Raw genomic sequence first — 16632 nt, forward strand, 5'->3', positions numbered from 1 at the left:
CCAGGTAGCCAAAGTCCACTTCAGCTCTCCAATGTGGTCACTGCTTTTCCCCTGATGGTCCTACAATTTCCTGAGTTTGTTTATCTGGTCAAATTAACTAAAGTTCACAAGCATCTTGGCTGGCTGAGATCTATAGGATTCAGCTTCACATATACAGCAGAAAAGAGTTAACTGCTTTAAAAATATTCTGAGCATCTTTTAATGCTTCCTTTTGCCTACTTGCGTTTTTAGGATGTCACAAACCTTTTTGATCTTGGTGTTTCTAAGAGTAAAATTCCTCACAGTGTAATAGGCAAGTACATGAACACTCTTCTGAGTAACCAAGAAGTTCCCATATTCTTCACTACCTTCAGCAGGCCAGTACTGGTCACATTTTCTCTGTTAGAAATAAATTTTCTCTGTTAGAAAATTTCTCTATAAATAATAGAAAAAAACCTCATAAAATGTCAAACTAGCAAGCTGAATTTTTCAAATTTAAGAGCAGAGTAAAGCACGAAACTGTATTGGGACTCTCAATATACCTAGTTTATAACAGACATGATCTTCTGTGCAGGACAACAAATAAAAATTATTTTGTGCTGTAGAGGGATAGCTGTTCAAAGATGTTCTTCATTTGGAAAACTCAAAAAAAAGAGGTTTAAATCATACTAACAGAGTTAAAAGGGTCTAATGTTGTGAAATTTTCCATTCTATAGACACTCTAAAACCTAAAGAAAATAACATGATCTATAGGAAATGTAGGAATACATCCAAGTCAGTAGAATGGTATTAGTTTATAGTATGGGCAGGGTATATCTGGTAGAGAGGGCAAGAGTGAGCCTATGTATGGCTAGAATATGCAGGAGAGAGCTGTGATATGTCCAGCCTTTTGGTTGGCTAGTCATCATTTTGGTTGGCTAGTCATACAGCATCTTCTCTAAGAGTATTAGAAGAGTGCTTGTTTATAGCATGGTGTTACAAATGAATGGTACTCCCAGTCAGCCCTCACCTGAAATTACTGTGTCTGTACCATCTGAGAGATGCTTTACAGGTTGTATGATAAGATTTGCATTCATTTTAGGCATTGCTGCCAGTGTGGCAAGTGTGATGCAACGTCTCCTCATGTGGCCCCAGGGTACATCACATAATCAGAGAAACACCCACCCTGTGATGGGATTTGACCCCATTTGGTCTCTCTAGACAAATGTGTGTCCAGTCATGTAGCAGGGAAGGGACTGTGAGTACCTCGGGATGTTAACAGGGAGCAGACAATGAACATTCAGGAAAGTTCACCTGAACTACATTCTTCTCCTTTCCAGGGTCCAAGGCAACCCTGACCAAGTGCATGATGGCAAGGAGACATGCAGATTGTAGCAGAATGTGGGCACAAGGCCCACAGTCTCTCCACTCATATTATATACAAGCAGCCTTTTTTTCAGTTTGTTTTTTATTTTGTGGTTAGAACATGGTATTTTCAAGATTTGTTGAATATTTTCTTTAGTTTCATGCTACAAATCCCCATCTGTATACTTCTGTACCCAGGCCAGGTACAAGCAACTACTACAAACTATTGCTTTTTGCTCAATATTGACTAAACCAAATTTTAAAAAGAAAGATAGGAGCTTGCTACAGGTAGATCTACCAACATCAGAGAAGTAAAAAACGGACAGCAGTACTCATACCCTTCCTTTCTCAATGAGATTAGTTATCATCACAATAACTTCCACGTTATGTTCCCATATCATTCTCCAGAAATCTTCTGCTGTTGATTTTAGAGGCCCTTGAGCTGCAATGTAGGCTTTTGGCTTGTTGTAGCCCTAAGTTGAAATAAAAGAAATGACACTTGTCAAATCACTGTCCATGAGCAAAACGAGTTTGGGAGGTGTACATGACATTTCATGTATTTATTTTTAAAGACTCTGCAAAGGTTTTAGGTGCTTTTCAATTTTTAACTGTTGACATTGTGGAAACCCTGTGGTATCAAATGACATAGGAATACAACTGTTATGCCAATGTTTATCATTCCAACAAATAGGATATGTATGTTCAAATGCCCATTTTTAGGCAGTACATTGACATGATAGTGATTAGGAGACACACAGACATTCATTGCAAAAGTGGTTTAAAAAATGAATTATGATCATTCTCATGTAAATAATTATGGAGTGAAACTGGTAATGGTATCTTGGTGAGGCTCTGAGCCAAATGGCATCTTCCTGTCATGAGATTACCTCAGATGGGAGAATTACCCACTCAGATGAGATATACTTCTAAAATGACTCAGACTTGACAGGACATTTTTTCTTTAAAAATGCCCCTCATTAAGCTGCAGCCGCTACAATATCAAGATGAATTCAAGAAAGAATTGGCATTTTACCTTTGCTTTAACTTTGTAGGCTTACCTTAAATCGCAGAAGTTTTTTTAACAAAATCTGTAATATTGTGATGGTTTTTGGAATTAAATCTATTCATCTCCATACATCATTTTTTTACAGGAAAATTTGACAGATCAATAGGCCAATGGATAAAAAAAGGCACTTACATCAACGTAGTTTGCATTAATGTAATCAGTCAGTTTTCCATCCTTTTCAGCAAGCTGTGCTAATTTAACCCTAGTATGATCATCTGCAGTAAAACAAGGGAGAAAATAAGTAATTTTCAGTAAGAATTATATTCTTTCTCATAAAAATAGTGAAACGTATTTTTACATAGAATAAGGCCAATACAGTAACAATCACTTCTTCTTAGGTATGAAGCAGATAACAAATTCTAAATTGTGGAAAAATAAAGAAATGAACTCAAAGTTTGAAGAGATTCAGAATCTAGTGGCCTGAACAGAAGCACCTGGGGTCATTTTAGCCACTATGACATGCTCCCCCCATGGCCTCTAGCTGCTGCTTGTAAAGGTGTCTAGGTCTTCTGTAAGTCCCGTGTCATGACTGCCAAATCTGCACAGTGGCATGTCTCAAAATGACAGCAGGCACCAGTGTTGAGGAACTTTAATTCCAAGTTAAAAGAGTGGACTCTGGAGAGCAATGGACTTTGAAAATGCTGGTCATCTGAAGAGTCAGCAGTAACTACATCAGGAGGAGCTGAAGTGTTCTGCAGCCTGCACTGACGGTAAGAACTACACTTGAGTCACTTAGAGAGGACAATTCTTGCTACTTCAGCTGCCCTAAGCTGCCTCTGCACTGCTTTTTAATAAAGCAACCCCTGGGCTAGTGCCTTTTGTATGATCAGGTACAAAACACAGTGGCAGAGGAAAATCCCTGAGTTTTTGTCCTTTTAGAGACATCTTTAGCCAGAGAGATTGGCATTTCGTATTGCTGGTTTACATTTTCTTCTGCCTGACAGCTGACTGGGTTCTGACTTTTTTTGTTAAGCTTTAGTGACACTAAATGCTGAAGATATATTTAATTTAGATCTTTCTTGCAATAAGAACAAAGTTGAAATGCTATAGAGAGTTAAAAAGAAAAGTATTCATCCACCAAATGATCAAAACCCCAGAGGAAATAGCTTGAAAAAGAGATTACCAAAACTGAATAGATGTGTTTCAGAGAAGAAAAATCTGGGAGAGTGATGCAATGGGCAAACAAGTGTACTGGCTAATGAAGCTGTTGCATTGCGTTGTTGCCAGGCATAACACAACATAAAACCAGAACATTTATGTTTATATTTGACAGTGAATATATCCAGGGATTTTGAAGCTCATAGAGAAAATAAATCACCATTACTCTATATCAAAGATGGATTAATTTTGACAATCAAAGCTTCTTTGGCCTTCTAATGTCATTATAACGAAATCTCCCGACTCCCTTTGGGTCTTTGCAGAAGCCACAAATGCATCTTGCTGACACTTACTCACCAAAGCAGCAGAATGTCAGAGGACTTACTTGAAGAAATGTGAAATCTGGTAGCTCCTCTACAAGGAGCACTTTGCTGATCAACAGCTGGAGCTTTCAGCATAGAAGTATTTTTGGTCCTGCTAATAACATATAAATCTGTACTTGTTTATAATGATTTCTCACACAAAACAACAAGTGATGCCTTTACTTACAAGCAACAATGTTTATGTATCGATTCTTATTCTTGTTGTCAGGGTGATTAGAGCTGTCTGATGTAATACCTAGATCTACAGTACAGCTCTGGATTTCCTGAAAAAAAAGTATGTCACACTTTAGTAACTATTAAAACACATAAAATGTCTTTAAATACTGTAAGCAAGCATGAAAAGAACCACAACCTTATACCAAATTATCTATGATATTTTACAACTACTTCATTGCTAAAAAAATTGCAGTGAAATAATTCCTTACCTGATAAAACTCTTTCAGTGTCTAATGAGGGAATGAATGCAAAAAAAGTAAAAAAAATCAAATTCCACAGCACAGAACAAATGGATAAGTGTTTATATAAATTACAATTACTATATGGAAAACAGTTATGGTCATGCAATATATCCATAATAGCAACAAAACTGAGTTTTTTGACATAACTCCTAAAGGAAACAAGAGGTAATTTTCCCAGTTAAAATGCTAGCATCTCCTTTCTAATCTTTAATGTTAGACCTTAAGCAGTGAAAGCTTGTACATATGAGCAGCAGCACAGACTTTAGCCAGATTATCTATGTATGTAAGAGTTCACTGGAATTTTTATGTGTCCTTATAAATGCAATAGTTTCTCTGAGGAATGCTTTTGCTCTCTGCATTCAGCTGCAAAGCCTCCACTGAAGCAGGACTGTGAGCAGTTCAGCCTGCCTCACAGCACTCTGGGGAAAGACAGAGCTACAGCCCTCGCTCAGGCTGCCAGCGGTTTCACAGTGAGGCCAACAATTTTATAAAGAGAGAGACAGGCTTGACAAGGCAGGCACAAAGTCTGTAAGACTCACAAAATGAATTCATTTTATTGATTACTTTAGCTGACAGGAAACTCAAGCATTTATAAGGTCCACACTTTGAAACAGCAAATACATTGCCATTACTAAAAGTACAAATGCTGTCGCCCAACTCTTTCGACTTCATTTTAATGCCAATCGCCTTAATCTACTTAAATACCTATATGAAACATTGTTTTCAGTTTAAAAACTATATTTTAAATTATTTATTTTGTAGTAATAGGAAAAAAAATGCTACCCCCCCCCCAAAAATAAAATTCTGAACCAGCCTTGTTCAAATATATGCTAACTCTGCAAAGATAATTACTATATTTCAGTTTTTCCCTATCTTCTAAGTTCTCTATCAGTAGAGAAAAGAACTGAACACTACTTCTGGAGTAGTCCATAAAGCCAAAAAAGATATCCAACAAATGAAGAGGATACAGATTTTGTTTTTGGTAACAGTTAAAACTAGCATGAAATATTTCAGATGGTGCAGCTGTAGCTCAGAGACATACACTATGCACTATATTTGGTCTTTAGATCACTGCTGTAATTTAGGAAAAGTAAAATTGTAGGAAAAGATCAATTTAGAATGAACAATCTGATTTCTGCATTGCTGTAATCTCTAATGCTGAAAGAACTTTGTATCCATTGTATTTACATACAGTCCTTCAACATCTGCTCTTATTAATAGCTAGTCAAGCTGGAGCCCAGTTCCATCAGTGCATATGCACATGTGTAACATATGAATATGTACTGGACATTCTCCAGTATTTACAAATTTGGTCCTACAGTCAAATGGATAGTCTGAATGTTAAATGAATTCAAGAGGAAATGCTGATGAAGAAGGGTATGTGAAGGACATGGAATATTTGGTCCACTGGATCACAATACATCGGCTGGGGAAACAAAAGTAAAACCTGAAGATGCAAAACTCTGAATTTTTACTTTTATTATTGTTTTTGCAACAGGAATCTTACTATCGTATTTTACCTTAATATAGATCTGCTAAAATACTCCTTTCCATCCCAACTGACTGATTTCATTAGAAATCTCTTGTAAAAATTGCTAATGGCACAGCTTTAATTAGGTATTTGGGGCTTTAATGCTTATGTGAATTAAGTTAGAACATGTCCATATTTAAAGTGATTGCAATACACGTGTGAGAAAAACAATGAAGATCATTAATTACATATGGTGATAGTACAATTAGAGCATTTGTTTCAACATTTTGAAATACCTCTTATGAACAATATACTTTAGTAAAGGAACTGTAAAACTTTCACTACCACATATGAAGACTACAATAGCTCCCCTGTTAATCAGAAGTCTTGCCACTTGTACTCATTATTACTTCCATTTTATTTTCTCTGTAAATGGAACAAGCAAATATGAGTAGCTTCTGCAAAATTTCATTAAAATTTCATTAAAATTTCATTAGTATTGGAAAAGCTTTAGACCTATCACTATATCTGATAAACCATATACATTGCACTACCTTTGCACAGTTTACCCACACAGTTATTTGGTATTTTATCCCAATAATAAACATTCCCATTTATATTCCAGTCCTGATTTTAGTAATCTCCCTAGGCTTTATGCATCAACTCCGTACTGCGCTCAAAGCACTCACATTGACATGCATTCATGAAATTGGTGCCCAAATCAGAGTTTAATGCCCCAATTTTTGTTTGCAGGCATTTAAACTTAGCATTATTTGTATGTGCAAATAAAAAGATGACATCATAGAGCCATACCTCAAATTCTTCAGAAAAACCATTACTTGCATGTAAATCTGCAACATGTTTGGGAAAATGCTTTATTGGAATTGCTCCAACATCATCTTAGGAGTGGGAAAAGACAAAAAATATATTTATGTAGAATAAAAAGCCAGTTACATATAATGAAGTTTATATGTAGGCAATCCACAAAACATCCTGAAATAAAATTCTTGGCATGAACTTTGGATATACAACACCCAAAAAATACAACATCCTTTGATGCCATTAACATTTCTAAAATAGTTACCTAACAATTGTACATTTCTAAATTATTATTTGGAAAGAAGATAATGAAAATGCCTTGCTAGGTCTTGTTCTGTCTGTAAGCCCCCAAATCAAGGAGTTGATTCTGCAAGATGCTGAGCTTGTCTGTAAATAGAAGAACACACCAAATTCCCTGTGAATTCAAGGAGACATGGGAGGATTAGCTCATTGCTGCAAGATGTTCAAAAGGAGAGAGCACAGCTCTGAATAATACTGGTAAGTAGGAATGATTAGGCAGAGTTGTCTGGGTGCTCCAGGCTGATCAGTGTTGCACTGGAACTTGGAGCCACATGGTCCCAAGCCTACTGAATTAAAGCAGCATTATGCCAGTATTTTCACATTAACTGACACTTGCATGTTTGCATTGGCATCTGAGAGAAACAGGAATTAATTTTCAGCTTTTACTGCTTTAGTGACTACCTTCCATAGAGAATTTTCTCCTAGCTCTCCTTGTGATTCCATGATTACCTATTAATAATAATCTTATGTCTGACCATGGCAGTACTGACCACAGATTTTCACATCAGGCTTCATACATCAAGTTTTAAATGAAAGATTTATGTTTAAGACTTTTTGGCTACTCACAAAGAAAATATCTACACTCTGAAGGAATAAATATAATTAAAGTAACATCTCCATTTTACTTTAGACAAATACAAAAAACCACTTGTGTAGAATATGCACCAGGAATAACATCAAAAACCTTTGGGACTTTAAATCTTCTCTTTACTGCAAATATGCTGTGTAAACAAAGTCATCTGTTTGCTAATTATCTGCTAAAGGATGATATTATTTCACTGAGATTTTTTTCTGAAGAATGATTGTGTTGGATTTTTTTTTAAAGTATTTCATGGTTTAAAAATATGTTTATTTCACAATCTGTAATTTCATCACCATTTCATATGTGAACAAAACGTCAGAAACACTGAACAAGGACCTGTTATTCACATCAACAGATGTTTTGTATTTAGTCCACCTAATAATTTTAGCTTTCAGTTACCAAGAATTTGTTGATTTGTACTAAGATCCATCTGGTCTCCCACTTATATGACTGAATCTGAACACAAAAAGTGAATTTATCCAGTCAAGCCTAAGAGAAGCTGAACAAATGTGTAACACAATCTTCACACTTTGGAGATGAAACCTGGCATGAAGTGTTTATCCCAATGGTATACAAACACAAAACCAGAAGGGAAGGTAAATTACCCAAAGAGTGAGAACAATAATGGATAAATAAATCTTAGGTTTTGTTTCCTTCCAGGAATGAATTTTATATCTGGACAGCAAGTATCACTCCAAACTACTTAGAGTTTGATAGTGGATCTGAATCCTGCCCGGTAATTCATGACTATTTAAATGCATCTTTGAATTGTGCTGTGAAGGGCCATGGCATTTTCTCTGAATAACTGCAGATCTCCTATCTTTGCCAATGAAAGGAAGGAAAGTTTAATATATAATTCTATGGAAGAGAAACTTAATATATAATGAGATCTGTGGAGTGTGCTTTTGGTCACAACCATAAGAATTAAACTTAGCAGTAGCAAAACACTCTTCCTGCCTTACACTCTTTTCTAGTATTATACTGTAATTAGATGCAATTGTAAAATTACACTGTTAAAACATTTGTGCAATAGAAAACACAATAACTGTTCACTTGACATCTGTTGCATGTAAAATAAAACTATTTCCTTAGTGCTTGCAGCTTTTTCCATAAAATATTTTGTCTATCTTCAGTCACTGAGAAAAAAATTTTCTCTTTAATATTTATCACCATTTCAGAAGGAAAACCTTCAGTTTCAAAACATGCATTTTAGGGACTCAGAATAACTGTAAGTGCAATTATGAAATGGAAAACACTTTCCCCCCAAGGTGAGTTGGTCAGGAAAAACTCTAAGAAAATGATACAGTTGTAGTTCAATACAGTTAATGATGGAGAATTAAAGTAGAGATTTCCTATGATTGCTGCTTATTAATATATAATCATGTTTTCTGAAATCAAGCCACAGCTCTGCTTTTTAACCATTTAGTAATAGGTTATGCATCTCCTAATAGCATCAATCCATACAAGATGCATTTAAAGATGTCTACAATTCAGTTACAATGGAAGACCAATGTTTGGAATTTATTTGTGTTTACTAGTTATTCACACAAGGGCTGATTTTCTTCCTTGAGTCATTCCATGAAAATCCATCTCCTTATATAATAGCATAGCTTGCAAAAACATTACTTGTGGAACAAGATAACCTTGTCTCATAGGTGAAAATGTGGCTTAGGATCTGCTTAGAATGAATTGATTTTGGGTTTAGGTAGATGAATGAAATTAATCTATTTCATTCTAACAGACTGAAAAAACTGTAAGGCTGCATATGCTCCTGTGATACTCTTTGAGAAAAGAAAGGAAATAGTTTCCCCAAATAAATGTGGTGGACGTAGAATCAGAAGATGCTAATAATATTCTGAACTTCTGCATTATTTTAATGAGAGGTTCACACAGCCATACCATAGTAATTATGCTAGTAAAATATGTAAGTATAAGATCATGCTGTAATTGCAAGTGAAATGCAGACAGATGAGGCACATCCTCATCCTGCTGGTAAAAAGAATAGGACATGTTCTATACACAGGTGACAAATCCAATTAGAGGCAGAAATACAACAGGATCTGTTGCTGGTGTAATTCTCTAGAGCTATTTAGTGCAGCTCAGATGGCTACATGAGCAGCCACTCTAGGGAGGCTACACTTAAGATGGCTACAAAGCACAGAGTATCCTTGAGGCAACACTGTAAACTGAAGATATTTCTCTTCTGTGTTACTTATAGAAGAGACTATTAATAACACAAGTCTGCCAATATCAAGTGTACCTGTTTACACAGATTTGTACAAGAGGATACAAATCTCTGGTTTACAGATGTTATAGTATTTGAAGAATTCATATTGACACATATAAAGCAGCATCTTCCAACAGTTAACACCAATCCACAGAACAGTTGCCAGAAATACCTGAGACTGGGAAGATTGGAGCTGGGGGAGCAGAAATCACTCGAGGTGATGTATTATCTTCTAAATAAAAATGAGCAGTCTGGAAGCATTTCCTAGAGAGGAATAAATATACAAAAAAATGAAAAAAAAGAAACCATCAAAACATTATTTGAGATGATTTAGAATTCTGGCATTATTGAGTCAGAAAGAAAAATCATGCTTTTGAAAACCGATTTTCATGGAGTGTCAAATACTACTGCTACAATATAAATATTCCCCCAGCACATCACCAAATTATGTATACAACATGAAGACACTACATTACCTCAGCATAATACATAGTTCATGCATCTTTACCTATACCAGAGGCAGAAGATAGAGCACATATCAGACATAGTGACAGCTGAAAGGAAAACTCTGCATCAGGAGCTACAGTAGATGCTGCGTAACTCCAAGTACAAAAACCAGCACTGTCTTCCTTACTTATTCAAATTCCATTAAATAATTACTGTTCCCTTTCATGTGATGGTGCTAGCCGGAAGATGGAGCAATGTTTGAGATCAGTTCTGGTAATTCATTGATAGATGCTACTGCAGACATGGAAATGCAATAAAAGCAACATGCCCTGTAACTGCCAAACCAGTGGAGTTTTGAACTCTAGAACTGCTGTGACTGGGGCTAAACAACTTATCATAATGTAATTGCAACACCTTAGCCAAGGAGGACTTCCCAAAGTTGACAAACAGAAACAGGGGGATTTCTAACCCCAGGAGATGCTAGCTTTGTTGCAAAAACATTGAAGTATGAATGCAAATGGAACCAACCTTAACTATGACTCACAATGTTATTTGTATCTGTGCTATAATCCAGATGTGAAGATAATAGGAATAGCATCTGTTAAGAATTCAAGCTATTCAAAGGAATGAATAACCAACTGCTGCTGTAAACACTGCAAAGCCTCTTTAATTAAAAAATCTCCATATGATTAGATGTGCTAATAACAATCTTGACTTGGGTCATTTAATCTATCTGAAATATTATTCATAATCATTAAATTTAAAGAGAAATACATGCCTCATGAAAATACTAATCTCATTTTATATTTACAAGATTCTGCTTCTTCAGATCTGTTGGCTGCAGCTATTGTATGATTGTTACTTTGTGTAATCACTGTTATTTTAAATTCTGTATCACTGCAGTCATAAAAACTGCATAATTCTGTTCCTGCAATGCTGCAGTCATAAAACCCCTCATATGATTGTTATAAACAGAAATAAATTTTGAAGATACTTTGAGAAAATGATAGGGAATATGTGGCTGTTGTCATTCTTTCCAGAACCATTAATATAGACAATAAAGACTTTGGTAAGCTTATTTGAAATAGCCCTCTGGGAAACATGCCCATATTATCAGAATGTGTTGAGAATTTTCTATCAGTGTACAAGACAGATTCTCTTAAAACACAAGTAAAATCACACAGCTACCTGAAAGAGAAAACTGAGACATGCAAAGTAGTTTTGGTAACTCACATGACAATGAAATCTGAAGTCCAGCTATAATTCTCTAGAAGTTGTATTTGTGATGTTCACAGAGAAACTTTGACTTTGCATGATATATTTGGAGCAATAGTATCTGTTATGTACGTGGTTTTACTTAGAAATGGCAATTTTGGATGCAGGCCAAGAACCCACTCTAGAGGAACCTGGGAACCCCCTTCTAAATTTTAGTCTCTAGCATCAGAGTTAGTGGCTGCTGAGGTGAAAGAGGCTGTCTCCATGCTAGCATAAAACTCAAGAGTTAGTGTCAGAACTGTGCGTGAAATACCTGTGAGACACAGGCAAGTCTCCAAGTCTCAAATCATGAAACACTTTGGAAAGGCTGGCCCTGTCTGCTGGGCACAGCAAATGCTGTATTGTGTTTGTTAAAAACTGCACCAACCAAACATGCCAAGCAGTCTGATGTGAAAGCTCCAAACCCAAAAACTGTCTTTCCCCAACATGTCTACTGCTTGTGAACAACCATCACGTGTAAGGTTTATGGACTAACGTTGTCACCTATTTGCTTGGGAGAAGATTGAGCTATAAAGAATTTAATTAGCATAATGACTTTCACATCTAAAGCTGTACTTAAAATGTCCTCATATTATGCCATACACTCATTATCCCTCACTGAGCCAATGTATTTTTAATATTTAAAAATTAATTGTGGCTGAAAATAAATTACACCCTTAGCACATTCAGGAGACAAATTCATAGCAGTTGACTTAACCTGTAATAAGACTCATAAATAGGCACTCCATCTGCTTCTGCATCAGCACTGAAAGCCTTCATGACTAAACCTAATGTTAATACTCACATCTCGTTAATTATCACTTGTTGTTAATGAAAAAAGTGATGACTATTTCAAACTTCCAGACAAAGGTCCCATCACTCAATAACCTGATTATTTAATTTACACCTTTCATCACAGCACTTAGATCTCCAACCTAAAACTGTAATTTGTAATTTAGACACTGCGCTTGTTCAAACACACACTTTGTATACGGGGGCAGTGCTAAACCACTGAATTAATTACAGTGTCTGGATCTGTACAGCAGCAGCACTTCAGCCTGACAGCAGGGATGCCAGATCTGAATGAACACTTCAACGGCAACTACGTGAGACTACAAGGCTAAGACTTGGGGGGACACAGACTGTGGGGGACACAGATTTCCATTTGGGCCCCTGGACCCAGATGTGGGCTTGCTTCTGCCCTGGGCAGGGAGGGGGGGGAGCCGGGCTGGCCCTGGCGCTGAGGCTGGCGGGGAGCTCATGGGACTGTGGAGTGCAGAGGGATCCTGCCCGGGACTCGGGACTCGGGAGGGGAGCTGGGCTCTGAGAGTCAGAGGGGCCTGGGAGAGGATGGGCTTGTGCTTCTGCTGCTCATGAAGAATGGTCTTAGAGGCATGATGACTTCTTTCTCTGAAAACTTCAGTGTCTTTTGAGCTCACAGGATTATCTGCCAGTAGGTATTCTTAAAAACACTTACTAGATTTTTTAAAATGTACAGATAATTTAAAGACCTGGTAAAACCAAAGGATCTGTAAGTGGATCCTCCATGGATGCTAATTATTCAGTTTTTAATAGATGTAATTAATTTTTATGTGTTTCTCAAGTGGCATTTTAATTGTCAGATTTTATTAAGACTTTTATTTATGACATGGCACACTGTTGAAAAGTTTTTCCTTTATGGATGGATGAGTGTGGCCTCTGCATATTTAAATTTAGTTTAAGTGTTTCTGCATGTCCAAGCTTAATGATCCTCAGAGAGGGTTCTCAACTCTGTTCCCATAAACTTATCACAGGACTCAAGGCATTAGTTCAAGTCGTGGCTAAGGAAAAGGAACATTCTCTGACAGGTATGATATGATATAATCTGCATCATATAGGGTGGTAGAGGAAATTTAAAATTCAAATTACTACTCAGGGTGTTGTCTGTCATCGGGTTGGTAATTTCTGAAGTGTTGTTATCATGAAATGCTTAACAGGCTGCATGACAGGCAGCTGATACTCAGTATGTCTATAGATGCACATGGACCTGGAAGTGCATTAGCAGTGTGTGGTTCATGTCATCAGAGCTGGTCTTTTACTACAATTCACACATGTTTATTGAACAAGAATTTTGAATGGTGCAAGGTCCACTGATAACTGTTACCTTGTAACTATTCTCCGAGCTCTTCATACAATAAACATTATAAAAGCTGATCTGCACAAATATGAAAAATTAAGCAGAATAGTAATAATGAAGCCATCAAGAAGAGAGCAAGTACATTCAGGAATTCCTGCCACATCTCTGCTGCAATAACTCAGAAAGTAGACAGATACTGAAAGAAATGGATAGACTAGGTTTGGATAGAAAATTCTCTCTAAAAAGTCTAGCTGGACAGCAAGGCCACTAAACAGGGCAAAGAATCTCCTTGTTTATTCCACTGTAATCATAATCATGCTGAAGAAATGAAAGGAAAATTACATTCCTTGAAAATTGCTTGAATTAAAAAAGATACACAAAACCAGAGTAGTTAAAAATTGTGTATTTTCCTACTGGTAATTATTCAATCTTTAGACAATACTGCTATTAGAAGTTTTAATCCCTGTCAGAGAAATAAATATCTATCAAAAAAAGATTTAAATTGTGCCTAATGAGATAGTGAAGAGATTGAGAAATTTCCTCAAGTGCTGATTAACAATTTCATTTTAAAAAAACCCCAAAACCAAAACCCAAACAACAGATGGTACAGAATTATTTTTCTGATTCAAGTCATTAAAGTGAAGAAATAAACAATTTTGCCTTTTTTTAACCTTGAGAGACTGGAACTTGTTGCTCTTGGTAGTTATTTGGTTTTAAACCAAATAACACACCTTTTGAATATTCTAATAAGGAGCTAATAGTGGGAACAACCCAAAGCATTATTCATTCATGTGACCAGCTGAGATAGACCAATGGCTTTTCTGGACTACCATTGCAAAAGAAATATAGAATAACTTCTTGTAAACCCAAATGTTTTTATGAACTGTAATAAGTGAAAATAACTGGCCCAAATTAAGGAAAAAAAAGTGCAAGATAAACATTTACATCTAAGAGCAATTATTTCAAAACAAAATAAATCTATTAGAAAAATCTTACAGAGTTTCTACTAATATTTTCCAGGCTTAATGAAATCTGCATAGAAATGAAGTTAATATTATGATTTTTTTCCAGTCTTGAATAAGAGGTGGGTGTTTGGGCAACTTTGAAAGAGGGCCATAAAGTCCTATCTATGATGCATAGTCTTTATATTCCATTCCCCTGAAATAAGAAATAGTTACTGGTGTTATGATAATGCCAAGAGAATTTTGAGGATTAACAATAAAAGAGCTCCATATTTTATTTTGTAGTACACAAGAAATACAGAAAAGATTAGATTCAAGGCAAGAAGATATTCTTGCTAACGGGATTGCTGTTTCATTTTGAAAGACCTGTTTTACAGAATCGTTCAATCCCAGAGAAAGAACACAAAATGAACACAATGTTATTCCACAAAAACAAGCTTGTAACGTGTAGGATTACTAGAACTGCCTTGTACAATCTGGGTCTTTAAAGGCATGGCCTTCTTTGGCAAATAGAAGAGATTTCAAATACTGCTCAGCAGCAGGGATGAAACCCTTTGGAAGTTGAATATGAACAATCACGTTGCATAACATGAAAGCCAGGAAAAGATTCTTAGAATGTAGGTGGGTAGCTGGAAATCCTGGGATGGAGAACAGAGTTATCCAAATAAGCATAAGCTAAGAAATTACTCTTGAAATTATTATGGCAATTAACTGCTACTTTGAAAAGCAGAAGAAATCTTTCTCAAGGTTCATCAGTTGAGTGTTTTTAATCATGGCAAAGGCTGCCTGACTCACTAGCAAACTTGCCTGGAACAAAGGATGCTTGAACTCAATTTCTCCAGCCTAGTCTGTTCAGGGATGGAATGAGTTCTGTCCCCATGTGGGACACTCCCTGATAGGCCAACAGAAAACACAGTCCCATTGAGGACAATAGATTCTCATTCTAAATTGTTAACTACCTTTTTTAATGGGTAGAGGATTGGAAAGATAGTAAATAGCCCCATGCCATGATGTCTATTTTTCTTCTCCCTCTTGTTTTTCTCAGTGCTCCGTTTAGTCACTTGGTTTCTAGGTATCAATCACGAGTTATTGTTTACTAAGGTCTATTGACATAGGAATAAACTACTTGTAGTGGTTAAACTCTCTGGGAAAAAAAAAAAATTCCATCTGAGTATTTTGTACAGAAACCACTTTATTTTGTCATCTTTATGACACTGAGCAATATGAAGGCAAGGAAAAGAGACAAGATCCAATCTCCCTCCTGTAAACCAGCTCAATAATGCCCATCTCATTTTTCAAATCATACCTCTTTAGAACTGAAAAAAAGATCAACCAAAATACAACTTACCTCCAGTAAATGAGAATACCCACAAGAATCACTAGACAGATAAAAGTCAGGGCTGATACGACCACAAGTGGTATAACTGTCTTCTTCTCTGATTCCAGACTCTCAGCTAGACCAATACGAGACTCATGGCTAATATTACTTGCCTCTGCAGTCAGAGAAAATTGAAACAGTCCAAGTTTAAATTCTGAGAAATGCACAGCACAGGTGAATGTGTCTTATAATGAGCTTACTTAATATCACTTACCTCTATTTTTTACTATGTACCGCAGAAAGTTTATACATTTGCAAACCAGCTTACAGAAGATAAGCAGATAGAAGGTAAAGCAAAGTGCTCAAGCACATGTGACTCAGCCCTCCAGCAGTGGAGACTTCTCTTTGTAAGAATAGCAGACTGTTGTTAAAATTCAGAAGAAAGTTTTTTTTATTTTAATCTGTTTTATTAGCTGAAAGCCAAATGAGTTAAGAGATCTGAATACATAATATTGGAATGTGCATTGGAATTGATATTAAGCTGTCAGTCATATAATGCAAATCACTTCTCTGGAAAATAGGTTAATATAAAAATTATCTTGCAAAAGTCTTTATGTGCTTGCTGTATTGCAGTTTAGCTTTCTATATTTTTATCCATTGCCCATTCTGCCCTTATAGATACATCCTGCTTCCTCTGAATCCAGTTGCCTCTCACAACTATACTGGAGCCACAATTAAATTTCCCACCTCCATCTTTACAGGTACTCAAATTATTATTTAGATATTGCTCTGGTTTCATATTTCTGT

General features: G+C 36.2%; 1 protein-coding gene across 6 annotated transcripts in view; it reads right to left on the reverse strand.

The window, feature by feature from the left end:
* Nucleotides 1-16632, reverse strand: part of PTPRZ1 (protein tyrosine phosphatase receptor type Z1) — a 129494-nt gene that overhangs the window by 10808 nt on the left and 102054 nt on the right. For 3 of the 6 annotated variants that reach the window (XM_018910193.3, XM_018910191.3, XM_018910189.3), the window contains exons 13-20: nt 15856-16000; nt 9901-9992; nt 6613-6698; nt 4296-4316; nt 4037-4133; nt 2522-2604; nt 1662-1796; nt 244-378 (exon numbers count right to left, since the gene is read on the reverse strand). In XM_018910193.3, coding sequence (XP_018765738.3) covers nt 244-378; nt 1662-1796; nt 2522-2604; nt 4037-4133; nt 4296-4316; nt 6613-6698; nt 9901-9992; nt 15856-16000 — 794 coding nt within the window. The remainder of the gene's footprint in view (nt 1-243; nt 379-1661; nt 1797-2521; nt 2605-4036; nt 4134-4295; nt 4317-6612; nt 6699-9900; nt 9993-15855; nt 16001-16632) is intronic. The other 3 variants (XM_018910194.3, XM_018910192.3, XM_018910190.3) reach the window with 1 other exon arrangement.

The sequence above is a fragment of the Serinus canaria genome, chromosome 1A (genome assembly GCF_022539315.1).
Source record: "Serinus canaria isolate serCan28SL12 chromosome 1A, serCan2020, whole genome shotgun sequence".
Taxonomy (NCBI): Eukaryota; Metazoa; Chordata; class Aves; order Passeriformes; family Fringillidae; genus Serinus; species Serinus canaria.